Source organism: Vigna umbellata, chromosome 3 (assembly GCF_029865625.1).
Source record: "Vigna umbellata cultivar VRB3 chromosome 3, Vumbellata_1.0, whole genome shotgun sequence".
Classification (NCBI taxonomy): domain Eukaryota; kingdom Viridiplantae; phylum Streptophyta; class Magnoliopsida; order Fabales; family Fabaceae; genus Vigna; species Vigna umbellata.
The window spans coordinates 35,626,531-35,642,055 of NC_142167.1; the positions used below are offsets into that span (position 1 = coordinate 35,626,531).

At 32.7% G+C, this 15,525-nt stretch overlaps 1 protein-coding gene and 1 non-coding gene across 3 annotated transcripts; one reads left to right on the plus strand and one right to left on the minus strand.

Moving 5' to 3' along the window:
* The first annotated feature begins 4,965 nt into the window (after positions 1–4,965).
* Positions 4,966–13,066, plus strand: LOC148202423 (uncharacterized). 2 transcript variants are annotated; one of them, XR_015785155.1, is made up of 6 exons: positions 4,966–5,247; positions 5,552–6,752; positions 8,355–8,465; positions 8,676–8,825; positions 12,114–12,667; positions 12,770–13,066. XR_015785155.1 is itself a non-coding variant. In XM_088110431.1 (5 exons), the coding sequence occupies exons 2-5, from the start codon at positions 5,562–5,564 to the stop codon at positions 12,258–12,260; spliced, it is 1,599 nt and encodes a 532-aa protein (XP_087966557.1). In that variant the 5' UTR covers positions 4,966–5,247; positions 5,552–5,561; the 3' UTR covers positions 12,261–13,066. The 2 variants fall into 2 exon arrangements, 1 of the variants encoding a protein (XP_087966557.1); XM_088110431.1 differs by having other exon boundaries at positions 12,114–13,066.
* Positions 13,067–15,279: 2,213 nt separating this feature from the next.
* Positions 15,280–15,360, minus strand: TRNAL-AAG (transfer RNA leucine (anticodon AAG)). Its single transcript has one exon. It is a non-coding gene; the product is annotated as a tRNA-Leu (tRNA).
* Positions 15,361–15,525: the final 165 nt, after the last annotated feature.

The window sequence follows — 15,525 nt, forward strand, 5'->3', positions numbered from 1 at the left end:
TTAAGAGAGAATACAGTAATATCTGACACCCCGAAATTATCTTGCTCAAAATAAGGCGGTTTACCAGACAATAGCCACAACTTCAGCTGCCAAATGGTATTAATAATAGAGGAATCACGTTCCTAACTTTGCAAAAGAAATCACAAAGAGTGTCATGTGCCTCACTTTGAGTGTCACTGTCACTGAAACTTACATCTTTTAAAAATCTGTGCATAAGTGCATTGATTCTTCCCTCACATGAATCAGAAACGTTCAAACCCCTTAACTTTCCCCACATGTAAGGGAAAAGACTCCTCTAAAAACAACATTATAACAGATTATATTATTATTTTGCCACCATAATTTATGTGTCCACATGCATGTCACAATTTTCAAGTGCTAAATCAAGAAACCAAAGACCCTTATGAAAGGTATTACAGTTATTCAATGAACCTTAACTTCACCACAAATATTCAAACATTCATTATTATTAGTTAATCTTTGACTCTCCCTTCCCAGTTTCAATTTTCTTCACTATTGGTCTCTTCCTTCAAGTTAAGTACTACACAAGAAAGGAAGATCTGAGAGGGAAAAAAATGGACTCAAGAGTTGAGTTTCCTGGTTTTCAGATTTACAGTCATAAAGATGAGTTTGTGTTCAGAAGGTCCATGAGTAGGCTACAGAAGAGGGCACCATGCCCACTTCAGATAAAACCTAATGAGATAAAATCTTTTGCTTGCAGTGGAGCACAGAACTCAATGGAAACTGCTTCAACTTCCTCTTCAACTTCATCTTCCTTAAATTCCTTCTTCACTAGTAAAGATCCCATACCTCTTCTTTCACCTCTTGTGCTGCTTCAATCCACCTCCATCAGAGAAGAAAACACTGCAAAATCCCATTGATGTATGTTCTGTAATTTTCAGCTTCTTTGGTCTTACAAACTTCTGTACCACAAGTCCTAATGTAAATTAAAGTGACTAAATTTGTTTGAGGTTTCTATTAATTCTGCAGTGCTTCAGTTCTTCTCCACCTATGTTTTTGGATCCACTGTGGTTTTTTTTTTAGAAATTAATTCATGTGTTCTAATTTGTTGAATCAACATTGTTAGAATTAATCATCTCATACGAGATATTGTCTATTATGGAGACTAAATTCCTATCACTATTTTGTAGTTAAAAGACGTCTAAGAAAATTAAAGGATAAAATTAAATTATTTTTTACTTCAATTTTTAAGTGATATGTGACCATTAAAATATCATAACATTGCATACATTATAGTTCTTAATTTTCTTTTGCAAACATTAATGAAATCATGCAAATTAAAGATTGTTGAACCAAAACTGTGCTTTGTTTTTTTTTAACATGTCATACAAAGTAAATTGTCTCAAATCTCCATTATAGATGATTGGATTTGGTTTAATTGGTGTGTTCTGTCTAACCATAAAACTACAAAAAAATTTAACGCATAAGCTTTGGATTCCTTTTCCCTCATGAACATGTTACCTTTATGCTATGAGTGAAAGATGAGTCATATTCCATTGTTTCTATTATTTTCCACAACTGTTACGTGAATTTTTGATCTTGTTAAAAACTAAAGTTTCTGTATTATCTAAACTGAATGAACACCATTTGTTCAATATATTTCTTAACAACTGAAAATAAAAAAGGAATATTGTTCAACACGAGTTGATTGGAATAAAGTTGCTTCATTTTTGTCTACTCCAGGTATCAAAGTTTCAACAATGAAAGAATGAATATGCATGTGAATATATAATCAGATTAAAATGCAACAAAAATTTAGGAGAATGCTTAATGTATAATATAAGAAAAATAAACTTTATTGCTTCGAAAAGAGAAAGTTAGTGTAAACTAGAATTTCACTTTTATTTAGTTGTAAATGATCATGATAAAGTTATTAACTTTAGAGTAATTATCCAAAAAGTTATATTATCGCTTTTAAATGAGAATATATTACACGCTGAGTGTACCGTGTACCATTTAACTCGGAATATTATTGGTAAGTGATGCAGTTAAAAGTTATGATTATGACTAAATTCTACTTTTACTTTTTTATAAACAAAAAGAAACTTGATTTAGTAAGCAAGACTCTTATGAGGTTTGGTTTAGGCTAGGGTAGAATAGAACGCATACCTCATTCCATAGAAAGAATAAGCTCGTTTCGGACAAAAATTCATTTTGGAAAACTTGTTCCATAATATATTTTTATATATTTTGACAAAAAAAATTAGATAGTTCATTCTACAAAACTTGTTCTGGAAAGTATTATATATTATATTGAAACTTGTACCAGAAAACTCTGTTATGAAAATTTTGTTGTGAAAATTATGTTTTAAAGTTTTAGAAGTAATGGGGTGCAGGAAGAGAAAGTCATACCTTATGCATGTATTAATTTGGGGCTAAAAATTCCAAGTACCCACCAATTAAAGGCCTTTGCTTTCTGCACCCAACAATTTGCATCCTATACCACAAATTTCTAAAATTTTACCCTTATGAATTTATTGGGTTGGTGCTTTGTAAGATTTGACAAGGCCGAAATCGTAGGAGGAGAGAATAAATGATAATGCTTCCTGCACCCCCATAGGGTTTCAATATACAGTCGCTTTTATATTTGTTTATGAGATTATACTTAATTAAGTGGAAATATATAACTACAATATTAGAATAATTTTTTCTCAACAAACAATGAAACATAAGTTTGAATATTATCTTAAAAACGTAGACGGTTCATTCATAACCAAGAGAATGAAATGATTAAAAAAAACTTTACTTAAAATTGTTATTAATAAAATAATTATAATGCAGTGGTTAATGAGCACAAAAAATAACAGATTAAATAAACATAGGTTAAGAAAATATCAAACACACATTTTTATATTGTTCTTGAATTTACATCTTATTCATCCAAATAACTTTAACTAGATTTTTCACTATATTTTTTAATTATTCAATTATAAAAACACATGTGTAACTAAAATAAGATATGTAAATCACTCTTTGAAACATTCTTCAAAAACATTTACAAAAGTAATGACAAAACTCAATTATTTACACCAACACACCACATACTAGTGAGGGAATTCAAATCAAATTATAAGAAAAATAAAAGAAAGATATCACTTATTATTATGATTGATTATATAATGAAAAACCTATAGCATGATTACCTTCTTTCTTTGATGAATTTTGAACACTTATTTTCCAAACGAGAAATAATATATAATACTCTTAGAATAACTCTTTCAGAAAATAACAATGATATATTTTTTTCAGAATAAATATATAATTCATACAGTGAAAGATAAAGTTTTCTTTTTATATAAGTTTTGAAGTAATTGATTAATATAGGCAACTACTTCTAAACATAATTGATTAATATGTTATTCGTGTAACCTAAATTTTTTATTATTATCAAAAGTAATCAATTATTTATAAATTGATGTATTTTTAAGATAATTGATTATTATTTGAAATAATTGATTATTTGTTAAATATATATGAAAATTATATTTTAATTAACATAATTAATTATTTTATCCATAAATAATATAGAATCAGTTTTTTACTGCAAATATTTATTCAATATTATCTTAGATGATGATTCATTCTTTACATTTTAATCAAATTATGATAATAAACCATGGAAAGAGAAACCAACAAGAGGTGAATCCAACATCAAATCACCATATTATGTTTGCTAACAATCTTTTCTTTTTTTTATTATAGCCAACCAAAACTACCTTGTGTTGTTAATTAATGAGATTAATTCCTAAAACAATTAACACAAACACATTTCTCCCCTTTGGACATGGTCAAAATGTAAAAATAAATATAAACAAAGTAATGAAATAGAATATAAATTAATATGCAACATGATATTTATTTTGAAAAAGTAATCAAAATACATGAGAAATGAATAAAAATATTAACATCACAAAAAACACAAATTATTATAGACAAATTCTAAAAGTAATATTTAATCACCAACATTATCAAGTTTAGCACTATCAACTATAACACTTTGCACCAGTATCTGCCATACAAACTCCCCATAGGAATAAACATTAAAGACAAAAATCCAATGCATATATTATAAAAGAACTTGTTATCAATTATAAAATAAAGTATGAACAATTGATATGACCAAAATCCAATTATAGGAAAAAAAAATGAGATAGTTGACATGAAGCTTAAAAGGTAGTTGATTAGAAAACAATATAATTGAATAAAATGCAAAAAAAAAAAAACACAAGTCAAACTATGAAATTTACCTTCAAAGTTATCTTAAGACTTTTATCACTAAGCAAGTTGTGCTCACCATGTCTTTAACAATCACTATAAAAATAACACAGTTTTTTTACACTATTGTGATTTTCTTTGGAATTCCAAACATACTTCTTGTTAGGAACACCATGACTTCTAATATAACATGAGTTTGATGTATGACCACTTTTGAAAAAATTGAAACAAGTCTCAAATGGTGATATATATGGTTTTCTAAAATTGAAAAAAAAATCTCTTTATTATGTTGATTTGTAAAACCAATTCCAACATTAGAGGATCTAAGACAATTCAAGCCACTAGGCGACTAAGACATTCGATGACTCAAATTGTAGATACTATTAAGATATTATACTTTTTATTATAAGACATTCTCTTTATTATTATTATACTTTTTAAATTAAGATATTATAATTTTAAAGTGAATTTTAGAGTTTTTTTGGTAATTTAACAAAATAGAGTGAGATTTATTGGAAAGAAAATTTTAAATTACATATTTAGATAAGTCGTGGAGTGAGACGATTTCATGAAGTTGTATGCTGCGTGACTTTACCCTAACACAACCTTCAAAATAAAAAATTAAATTTTGGGATTTTCCTATATGTAAAGAAATTTATTTATTTACCATCAAATCTCATATTTGCAATTACATCCGAGGGCCAGAAGCGATGGTGTAGACATAACTGTGCGAAGAGGAGCCTTGGAATAAAATACACATAACTAAAATGGGGGTAGTGCGTGACTAAGAGGCAAAACGGGATGCGTAATTGGAAAACCAAATCCAAAATTTCAAACAATCAAAAGTTTTCGTGTTCTGAGTTGACCTACCTTCGTTCAGTTTTCAGCAATTCTTATGCTCTATTTCTTCCTTTTCTCTCTTTCACCCAATTCCATCTCCAATTTCACAATCTTCCTCTCTACGCTCGTAAGCTTCTTCGGTCTCGATTTCGATTCGATTGTTTTATCGAGGTAGGGTTCCGTTTCACATTTTATTTTCCCCAATTTTCTCGAATGTGGTCGATTCCATGCATGTTTTCCTTTTCACTTCACCCATTTCTTGCACTTTAATTAGGGTTTTTGTTCGGTTCTTAGAATGTTAGTGTGGATTATTTGCTGTAGGGTTACGGATAGTGTGTTCTTAGTCAACTTTTGATTAAATGAAGTATTTGCGTGCTTTATTTTATTTTATTTTTTTCTGTCGTGAGATATTGGATATTCGAGATCTTTTTTTCTGAATAACTATCTGTTTGTGGGTGTGATTATTGGTTTGCAGATATAGATAGATGACGGGAAAAGGCGTCTCAAGAGAGCACTTTCAGCCCAAGACTTGTTCTGGGAAGAGAGAGGATTTTAGAAAAATTGTGTTTATTGATGTAGACAGTGATCAAGTTGATGAGGTGGTGATCATAGATTACCCTGAGTTCATGTCTAAGTCGCATGGATCCGGTGCCCCGAGTAGAGACCGGGTATGTACGCCACAGAGTGTTATAAGCATTGATGATGACGATGATGAGGAAAGTGATGATGCGGAGATTCCTGGAGTTGTTGCTGGAGGTGTTGGGGAATTGGATAGCGATGCCTCATCTACCAAAATGTCTTCTCCAGACTCAAGTGCTGTGCGAGATTCTATTGACATAGATGTTGATGAAAATGGTGTCCGTGAAAAGGAGTCTGAATTTGATGGGGTAAAAAATCGGAAAGCAGGGCCCGGAGAGGGTACTTCAAGAAATCGCTACGGTTTGGATGGGTCTGAAAGTGAGTCATCAGATAGTGATTGCTCTGATTGCGAACTCATGGATCGGGAACAGTGGGAAAAAATTTCGGTTAAGAGAAAACGCACTGGGTTTAATGACCAACCTTGTTATGATGAGCATGCTAGTTCTTCTGGATTACATTTTAACAATACTGTATGCACTGATATTGATGAGAAAAATAGGAATCGGGAGAGTGCTGGGGGTGCAACTCATTTTTGTCCCACTAATGGTGAAAATGTTGAGAAGAATCAATCTTCCTTTCCTTCTGACTGGGAGACTTTTAAATCTTCTTTGTTTGAATTCACAGAGACGGAAATGCAATCATTGCACCAAAGCTGCGAAATTGAGCACAGAAGAAGTACAAGAAGCAAAGATTTTTCTCCTGGCACCCAGAATGAGAGCAACGATTTCTGTAGTGATGTTACTGGTGTTTCAAGGTTCAATAAAGAGGCACATAAAAATCGAGTTACCAATCCTGAACCTACATTGAAGAGTAAGGCTGACTCTTTATTTGATACGAATTCTAAGTGTGCCTTTACTGATGAAAGACATGTTAATTGTGATGGGCCTGCTTTAAATGATCATCATTGTGGCCTTACTGGCACTACTTCAAATGAGAGAGATATAATTAATGAAAGAGAAAAGCTTAAGGAGACTGATGAATATAAGCAAGCAATGGAAGAGGAATGGGCATCAAGGCAGCTCCAATTACAAATTCAGGTAATACAAACATCTCATTATTTAAATGTTTTATGCACTTGTTTGGGTAAGAGGCTTATTAACAGTTAAGAGCTGATGACTGTAGTACCAGTTTTACAAGTACTCAATTTAATAGACGAAGGTCTTTCAATATATGATAAGATGAGCCAAATAATCTTGGGGGAAAGTCTTTCAATTTATGATCTCGTCTCTTCAAATGCGTGTGCTTCGTGCTCTCACTCTTTGAGACAGGAAAATTGGTTGTGCTACCTTTGCGGGAGCGTCACAAATAAGCTGAAAAGTGCATATATAGTTGGCGGGGAAAATTGGTTGTGCTGCCTTTAGGTTAGCTTCACAAATAAGCTAAAAAGGGCATATATAGTTAGATGGGAAAATTGGTTGTGCGGCCATTAGATAAGCTTCATAAATAAGCTAAAATGTACATTTAAACGAACACTTTTTCAGCTGAAGAAGTGCTTATATGTTAAAATAAGCCCTAATAAGCTCAACAAAAGCTCTTCCTAGGGTCTCCTCATTCTCTTTTGATTTATGCCCTTAGATGTCCTTGCTCTTCAAAATGTGTTTTTGGGGTCTTACAAGTTGACGAGGGGCCAATTAGTTGTGTAAATGCCAATTCCCTTTAAATGTCTAGTTTATTGTTCAGAAAAATCTAACTTTATATTTAAGCTTTTGTTGGTGTTGAACTTTATATTTATTGGTTTATTTTCGGGAAATAACCTCTTATTTTGCGTAAGCTCTCTCACAAAGCTGCCAAAAGTCAGGTATTATTTTCTCAAGATCAGCTGAACCAAAACTTGCCACAAAGAGAAAAATTGGTTACAGAATATATAAGGAACTCGTAGTTTGGATCAGGGCTGCATAATAGACATCTTTTTAAGTAATTCAAAGCAAAACACCTAATCTTTCCAAATTCATTGTGGTGCCAGAGGAACCCTTATGTGATATTTTGTTACATTTATGGAAGGATGAACATTCTCGTTGTACTTGGTTTTTAATGAAAGGTTGATTTGAATTATTGTCTATCTTTGTGTTTGAGATTAATGAAATCAGAATCTGTTTGGCTAAGTTTCCAAATTTGGGAGTGATAATTCCAAATAATAATTTTCTTCTTACTTTTTTACTATTTTAAGTTCAAGTGGCATTTACATTATTCCACTTGTCCTCATACATCTCAACTAAATGATATAGCAGAAAAGAAAATATGTACTTTGTTGAAACTGTTCCTACCATGTTGCTTGGTGCTACTGTACTAGGCCATCACTGGGGGAATGCCCTCTTCCTCTCTTGACAATTACATTCCATATACTATACTCTTTCTTGATGAACCTTTATTTCATGTCTCTCCTTGTGTCTTTGGGTCTGTATTTTGTTCATGATTCTTCCCAGCTTGGGCAAGCTTTCTGGAAGAGCCATCACGTGTTTTACTAGAATTCTCATCTCTTAAATGGGTATTGATGTATCCAAAATGATTATAAATATGAAATTCTAACAGATGGAAACATACTCTCTCAAATTCATTCTAATCTCTTTATATCTTTATCAAGTATGATTATGATGTCATGTGATTCATTATATTGAGATTTTGTGTGCTTTTCTTTTCAGGCAGAGGAAGCACAGATGTTACGAAAAAGAAGAAAGGCTGAAAAGCGCGAACTGGATATGCAAAGAAGGCAAAAGGAACGCATTGAAGAAGTGAGAGAATCCCAAAAGAAGGTTGCAATTATTTTTTTAGTTTGCACTGAAGCTATTTCTTCTGCTAATTATCCTTCAATTTACCTTCTAGAAATTCCTTCACCTTTTAATTATGCATGACCAGTTGAATGTCTCCTTTGATGCTCACTCTGGACATAATATAAATCATTGAATTTTTTTACTAACCGATTATTTTTCTTTCTGATCTGTGGCAAATAATGCCGAATTCAGGATGAAGAATTTATGAACCTGAAAGAGCAACTGCGGGTTGAAATACGGAAAGGGCTTAATCATTTGGAGATGCGATGCCATGATATGACCTCATTGCTTCGTGGCCTAGGAATACATGTGGGAGGAAGCTTTACCCCTTTGCCCAATGAGGCAAGTTGTGTTTATATATATATATATATATATATATATATATATATTTTAATAATATATCATTCTTGATCAAACTTGACAATTTAGAGTCCGTATTGTTTGAATGCTATGCTATATACTTTTTATATTATTTAGTATATTTATATTATGCATTGTTCAAATGAAATCACTTAAACACATAATTAAATTTTGAGATCATGGTTGCTATTAGATATTTTCTATTAAGAAATCTGGTTAGTTAATACTCCCCTGACAACATTTGTACAAAAGTGCTTATCGTTATATTATTTTTTTCTTCATTAGTGCTAACCCTGTCCTTAAAACAGTTGTACTAAAGGTGACAAATTTCATTATCACGATCTTTTTTGGCATTATTGTCTGTTTCGGTCATGGAAAACTAGCCAGAGGATGACGTGGAGATGAGCATTCAAGGGTGTTTGTCTTCTTTATTCATATCTGTTACGTACCTGAGTACGAAACCTAACCAGAACAACTTCTCACACACTCACAACACGTAACAGAACAATGAATGAATGATAGTGGATGAGTGAATCTTCTTTATTGATGGTAATATTTGAATAATCAAAAGTAAACAAAGATAACTGGCAGCATAACCTCCCTCACAGGACTCTAGTTGCCTGTCAACAAAACTCAATAATCAAAAGCATGCCCTCCACCCTAGCGTCTAGGCTTTATTTATATTAAATATTTTCCTAGAATATAGTTCTATTTACTATAATTAACTTATATTGAATATTTCCCTAGGATATAGCTCTAATTACTGTAATTAACTTGTACTGAATATTTCCCTAGGATATAACTCTATTTACTATAAATATTACTAAATATTTCCCGCCTATCCTAACTGCTGTCCCAGTTAGGATAGTCACTCTTCAACCGCTCGACTCAGTCTTCACTGTTTCCCATCGTTCCACTCAAGCTCTCACCGCCTTTGGTCGTTCGGCTCGACTCCTCACCGTCTTCCACCGTTCGGCTTGACCTCTCCCCGCTTCGGTCTGGACTCTCCCCGCTTTCCACCGTTCAGCTTGGTCTCCCGCCTTCCACCGTTCGACCTTCTCCTTATCTCCTATACCTTTTTCTCTCATATACCTTCCAACCCCTAACATTACCCACCGCCTGATGATCAACCTTGTCCTCAAGGTTGAAATCTGGATATTGCTCTTTGATAGTTATTGCATCCTCCCAAATTGCTCCATTTGGTCCCCCCTCTTGCCATTCTATTAACACTTGTTGCACCTCGTCCTCTCCTTGTTAGGCCGGTCTTCTATCCAAAATTCTGATAGGCCAAAAAGACAGCCCCTCCCCTTGCAAGTTTGTTAGCAATTCCTTCTCCACACTTCTTTCCCCTACTACCTTCTTCAACTGGGATACATGGAACACTGGATGTATTCGTGCGATATCTAGCAATTGGAGCCTAAAAGCCACCTCTTCGACCTTCTGTGTGACTTGGAAAGGCCCAAAATACTGAGGAACTAGCATAGGATGTAGTCTAGTGGGCGTAGACGTCTGCCTGTGCGGTCTAATCTTTAAGTACACCCAATCTCCAACCTCTACATCTACTAGTCTCCTTGTTCTGTTGGCCTGATGCACCATCAGTTCTTGAGCACGTGCTAAACTTTAGCTATTTCAGCGCTTCCACTAAGGTTTCCCCTGCTACAAACCTATGCAGAGAAGGAGGAGATCTCCCATAAGGCATAACATTTCTCTCGAGTATGGCCTATTTTCTTACAATATGTGCATTGAGGATGCATACTACGACCACCACGTCCTCCTCGGTTGCTTCTGCTTCCTCCTCTTCCTTGTGGTGCTACCATAGTTGATGTTTCAATACCATCAATTGAATTTTCGTCTTTAACTAATGAAGGTACTTGAAGGAGTCGAGTAACTAGGTTGTCCATTGATGGGACTTGATCACCAGCTAACATTTGATCACGAACATGATCAAAATCTGAGTATAGACTTCTTAGAATTAAGATCATGTAAAACTTATCAAGCTTCTTATTTATGCCTTCTAAAGAATCAGCCACAAAGAAATTCTTCAATTCTTCTACGGCAGCACAAGCCTTTCGTATGTGAGCAACCATATCATGATTGGCTTGTTTGAGGGAAGTCACTCTTTGAGTTGCATCAAAGAGACGTTGCACATCATTAGCAAAGATATCCAGTGCTTTTTTTCAAAAAAGAGGAGCACGTTTTGTAAGCTCTCAAAATTTCTAAGACCTCTTGTTCAACATATTGCCATATGACAACACATAATTGAAAATCAAGCTTTTGCCATTGAGATTTCTCTTCATCAAGTACGGTGGAAATATCTTGTTCAAGATGATCATGGTATCCTTGACCAAGAAACCATAACTCCACGAAAGAAGACCATGATAGATAGTTTTTTGAATTTAGTTTTGCAGAAGTAATGGTAGGGGTAGCAGACGGAGAAGGTGTTCCAAAACCAGAAGTCATTCTATTGCCAAACAAAAGAGAGAAAAACTGATTATGGGAAGAAATCCTAATCGGAGCTACGGTCAACGGAACGGCAAAACAGTGACCACAACACACTCAGGAGACTGAGGCAAAACGACCGGCAGTGCCTTGGTGATGTTCCGGCACGGAAAAGGCGGCGCGTGAAGCCCACGCACTCAAGACTGGCCGGAAAGAAGCGGCAACCACCAGGGATGGGTCGAGCTCGTCGAGGCGCACCTAACCCTTGACTTCGTCGGAGAAAAAACTGCGGCACAGGTGGCGGACGGCGGTGGCAGCGGTGACGGCGGACGGCGACTGCGGACAGCGGTGATAGACAGCGGCACTGGACAGTGGCAAGCAGCGGACAACGGCAGCGGAGGAGCGGAAAGGCTGCGGCACCAAACCCTAATTGGCTCTCGATACCAACTTAAAATTAGGAGAAACTGAAAATATTTTTATTATTACTGCACTCCTTTCCTAATACACATATTACCCTATTTAAGGGATAGTAGATCAACATAAAAAAGGAAAAACATAAAGCTCCTGAAAAGCCCACTCTAAAAAGCCCACAAGCCCACTCTAAAAATACATTATATTTCAACAACATAACCGGAAACTATATCTGATTAAGCTAAATTGACAGCACTGCACACTCATGACTAAATTGACCATTTACCCTTTAGATAGAACGAAACAACACACACATACATCTATAATTATGTGTCAGATAATCGTGGTTCCGACTTCTGATTTACCGAAAGCCTTTTGCTGTTTTTGATGCTAATATTTGTCTGTTGATGGACATTTCAGGTTCAAGCAGCCTATAAACGTGCATTGTTTACGTTTCATCCTGATCGTGCATCAAAAACTGACGTTCGTGCACAGGTTGAGGCCGAGGAGAAGTTCAAGCTCATCTCTCGCTTGAAGGATAAGTTTCTGTTGACTTCTTGTCACTAAAGCTAACAACTGATTAAATGTGATCGTCCGTAATTGGTGTTATAATTGAAGCGCTTTTGCTTCATAGAATCGTAGCTCATTGTTGGTATTCATATCTTAACTGTATCTATTAGTAGCCTCCCCCGTTCATTCCCCCAAAATCTACTGCAGATAATAGGTTAATGGACTATAAAATATGTGAAGATTTTGTTTCTTATTAGAAATGCCATTTTTTTTTTCCAGATGGACAGTAATATTGATATTATTGTCCTCTCATCTTGCTAATCATTTGCACACATTTTTTTCAAGGAAAATACATGCATTAAAATTCATTGTGAAGAAAATCATGTCAGTTTGAGGAATGCACTCCGTAAACCCATTGCCATCAACAGGAAAAGATGTGCCTAGAGATGCAAGAAGACGAACTGGTTTATTCTGACCTACCAAACATGTTGACTGACATTTTCTAAGCTAATCTGCAATGCTCCAAAATTATAACCAAGTTTGGCCTCTCATTTTTCTTCAAGCAGAATGCTAATAGTGAAGAATCAGATTGAGAGATGCCACTGAAAAGCTAAGGCTTTGGCAGGGTCAAGGCTTGTTGAGACCCCAACATCTGCAGTTTTCCAAACCTTCCAATTGCAGGGATGATAATGACGCTTCATATACGAAATACAATCACATTCGTTCTTTGAGTTCAGAAAAATTAAGGTAGTTGTCAATGACTTGTGTGCTTTATATAAGGTTAATTGACCCACTAATGTTTGTGATATATAATATATCCACATCTAATATTTAAATATTATATTTTATATTTTAGAAATCAATTTATATACTTCAATTTAACTGTTTATACCTAGAACTGTAATTTCAAAAGTTGGAGAAAGCATTATGAGACCAAAAACTGAAAAAATTACTCATTTTATAGGTATTAAAATTAATAATTTTTAATTCTAGAGAAATGAAATATAATTTTTTTATTAGGACAAAATGAAATGTGCTTATTATTAAAAACAGTTAAATATTCAAAATAATTATGTAGAGTGTGAAATAAGTTTCTAAAACATAACTACATCTATCACTTTAATCCTTAAATCAAATAATTTTTTGAATTTCGAACTATAACCATGGATAAATTACACTTTTTAAACTATTTTTTTATAAATTTCTTATTTAGATGTTAATGTGCAAGGTGTTACAAATTTGGTAAAATAAAATGATGTTTATCTCTTTCTTTTGAAGTTGAGGCTGTTTGAGGAGAATATTTAAAAACAAGAATCTTTTTGCCAAGCTTACACTTCCACAAGTCTAAACCAATATCAATTGGACATGGTCCAGCAAAAACATTTCAATCACAATTAAACAGAGCGTATTAATGGCTAGCTTTGGTATCCTACATTTAATCCACATTTAAAAGTTATTCATTGCATAAATTGTTTAGATAATCCTTTAATATATATAGACTATTTTTAGTATGATTTTTAAAATTAAATATACTTTTGGTTCTAAATTATTATAAGAGAAAATTGTTTTTTTTTCTTAAACTAAATTATGAAATTTATTATTCTAAAATTTTTTCTTTATGGGGAAGAGAAAAAAGAACAGCTGGCGCCTTAGACCAACTCGGCCATCTCAACCTTGATAATAAATCCAATTTAAATTTTACTTAACTATTTTACAATGAATTTGTTAGTTCATAAAACAAATCAAATTAATTGAAATTATTGAGAATCATATATATTAATAAAATATTTATGCATTGAGAACTTTATATTATAATTAAATATTATTTCAATATTTAATTTTTTTAATGGGAATTATTTTATATATTAAAATATTGAAAATCATCTCTGTGCTAATTAATAATTTCACATAATCAGATGTTTCTAAGAATGTTGTAATAATAGTTATTTCTTTAATTTCTTTTTCCAATTTTAAACAAAAATGTGGAGGAATAAATTTTGTGTGGTATTTATCATTTTTAAAATTTCTAAAACAAGTGAATTAAGTTATTAGAATGTCTAAAGTTTTTTATTAAATAATTTAATAAATGATATACACTTTTCTATACAAAATATATGAATCTTTTTACGTAAAAATATTGATGATTTATTTTTGTAATATCCCATTTTTAATAGAATATTATTAATTAATATTCAAAAATAAATAATTCATAACTAGAGGAGATTATTACCGAGAAGATTATTACCATCATCCAAAAATAATTATAACAATAAGACATAAGTAAGATGTACAATTCTATAAATTTAAATATTATAATATGAAATAAAATATCTCTTAAAATATATTACTAAAAAAGTAACTCCAAACTAAGAACTAGGGTTGCATCATCACTCTCTTAAGGTAGATTAACTCCTACTTATTCATCTACTTGTTGGGTACAAACAAAGTTCCACATAAGATAAAATAAGAGATGAATATGAGTTTATATACAGATAAGAAACGTCCATTGGTAAGAAACCTTATGGAGTGATACCAAAAGCAAATCTTGTAAGATGTAGAGAAGAGGATAAAGATGTTTAGCCCAAGCTGTAATTTAGCTTGATGATGAGTATAATACTTGGTGTGTGTAGCACCAAAGTGTTTACTTGTAAGACCTTGAGGAATAAGAGAAATTACTTAACCACTCTATAGGGATATAGTTTCGGGAACATTAGACAATTGTGAGGAAATTGATACAAGATGGTTATTAGTTAGATTGTATTACTTGTCTTATTATGTAGTTTATGATTGTTATTGTTTGTTTTCTTAGCTCACCTTTATTTGTTTATGTTTGTGACGATTATCGTATAATGTGTGTTATATGGGAGTAGATAGGAAGATATAATACCGCGATAATCAATTCTATGCACCAAAATAACACTCTTAACATGCAAAAGCTATAACAAAAATTATTTTTATTTTATTTAATTATTTTCCTCGAGTATCCAAAAAGCATGTAATAATGAAAATGAAAAAAAGGAAACAAAGCTTCATTTCCTATATTTATTGGAAAATAAAAGAAAAAACAAAATTGAATTGTTGAGAGTGGGATTTGAACCCACGCCCTTTCGGACCAGAACCTTAATCTGGCGCCTTAGACCAACTCGGCCGTCTCAACTTTGATAATAAATTCAATTTAATTTTTACTTAACTATTTTATAATGAATTTGTTAGTTCACATAAAATATAAATTAATTGAAATTATTGAGAATCATATATATTAATAAAATATTTATTCATTGAGAACTTTATATTATAAATAAATATTCTTTTAATATTCAAT

What these genes read in the sequence shown, in the direction of transcription:
- LOC148202423 (XM_088110431.1), top strand. Translation starts at nt 5,562, where the DNA reads ATGACGGGAAAAGGCGTCTCAAGAGAGCACTTTCAGCCCAAGACTTGT. An exon ending in AGCTCCAATTACAAATTCAG is followed by an intron (nt 6,753 to 8,354) that starts GTAATACAAACA and finishes TTTTCTTTTCAG; the next exon opens with GCAGAGGAAGCACAGATGTT. An exon ending in TTACCCCTTTGCCCAATGAG is followed by an intron (nt 8,826 to 12,113) that starts GCAAGTTGTGTT and finishes TGGACATTTCAG; the next exon opens with GTTCAAGCAGCCTATAAACG.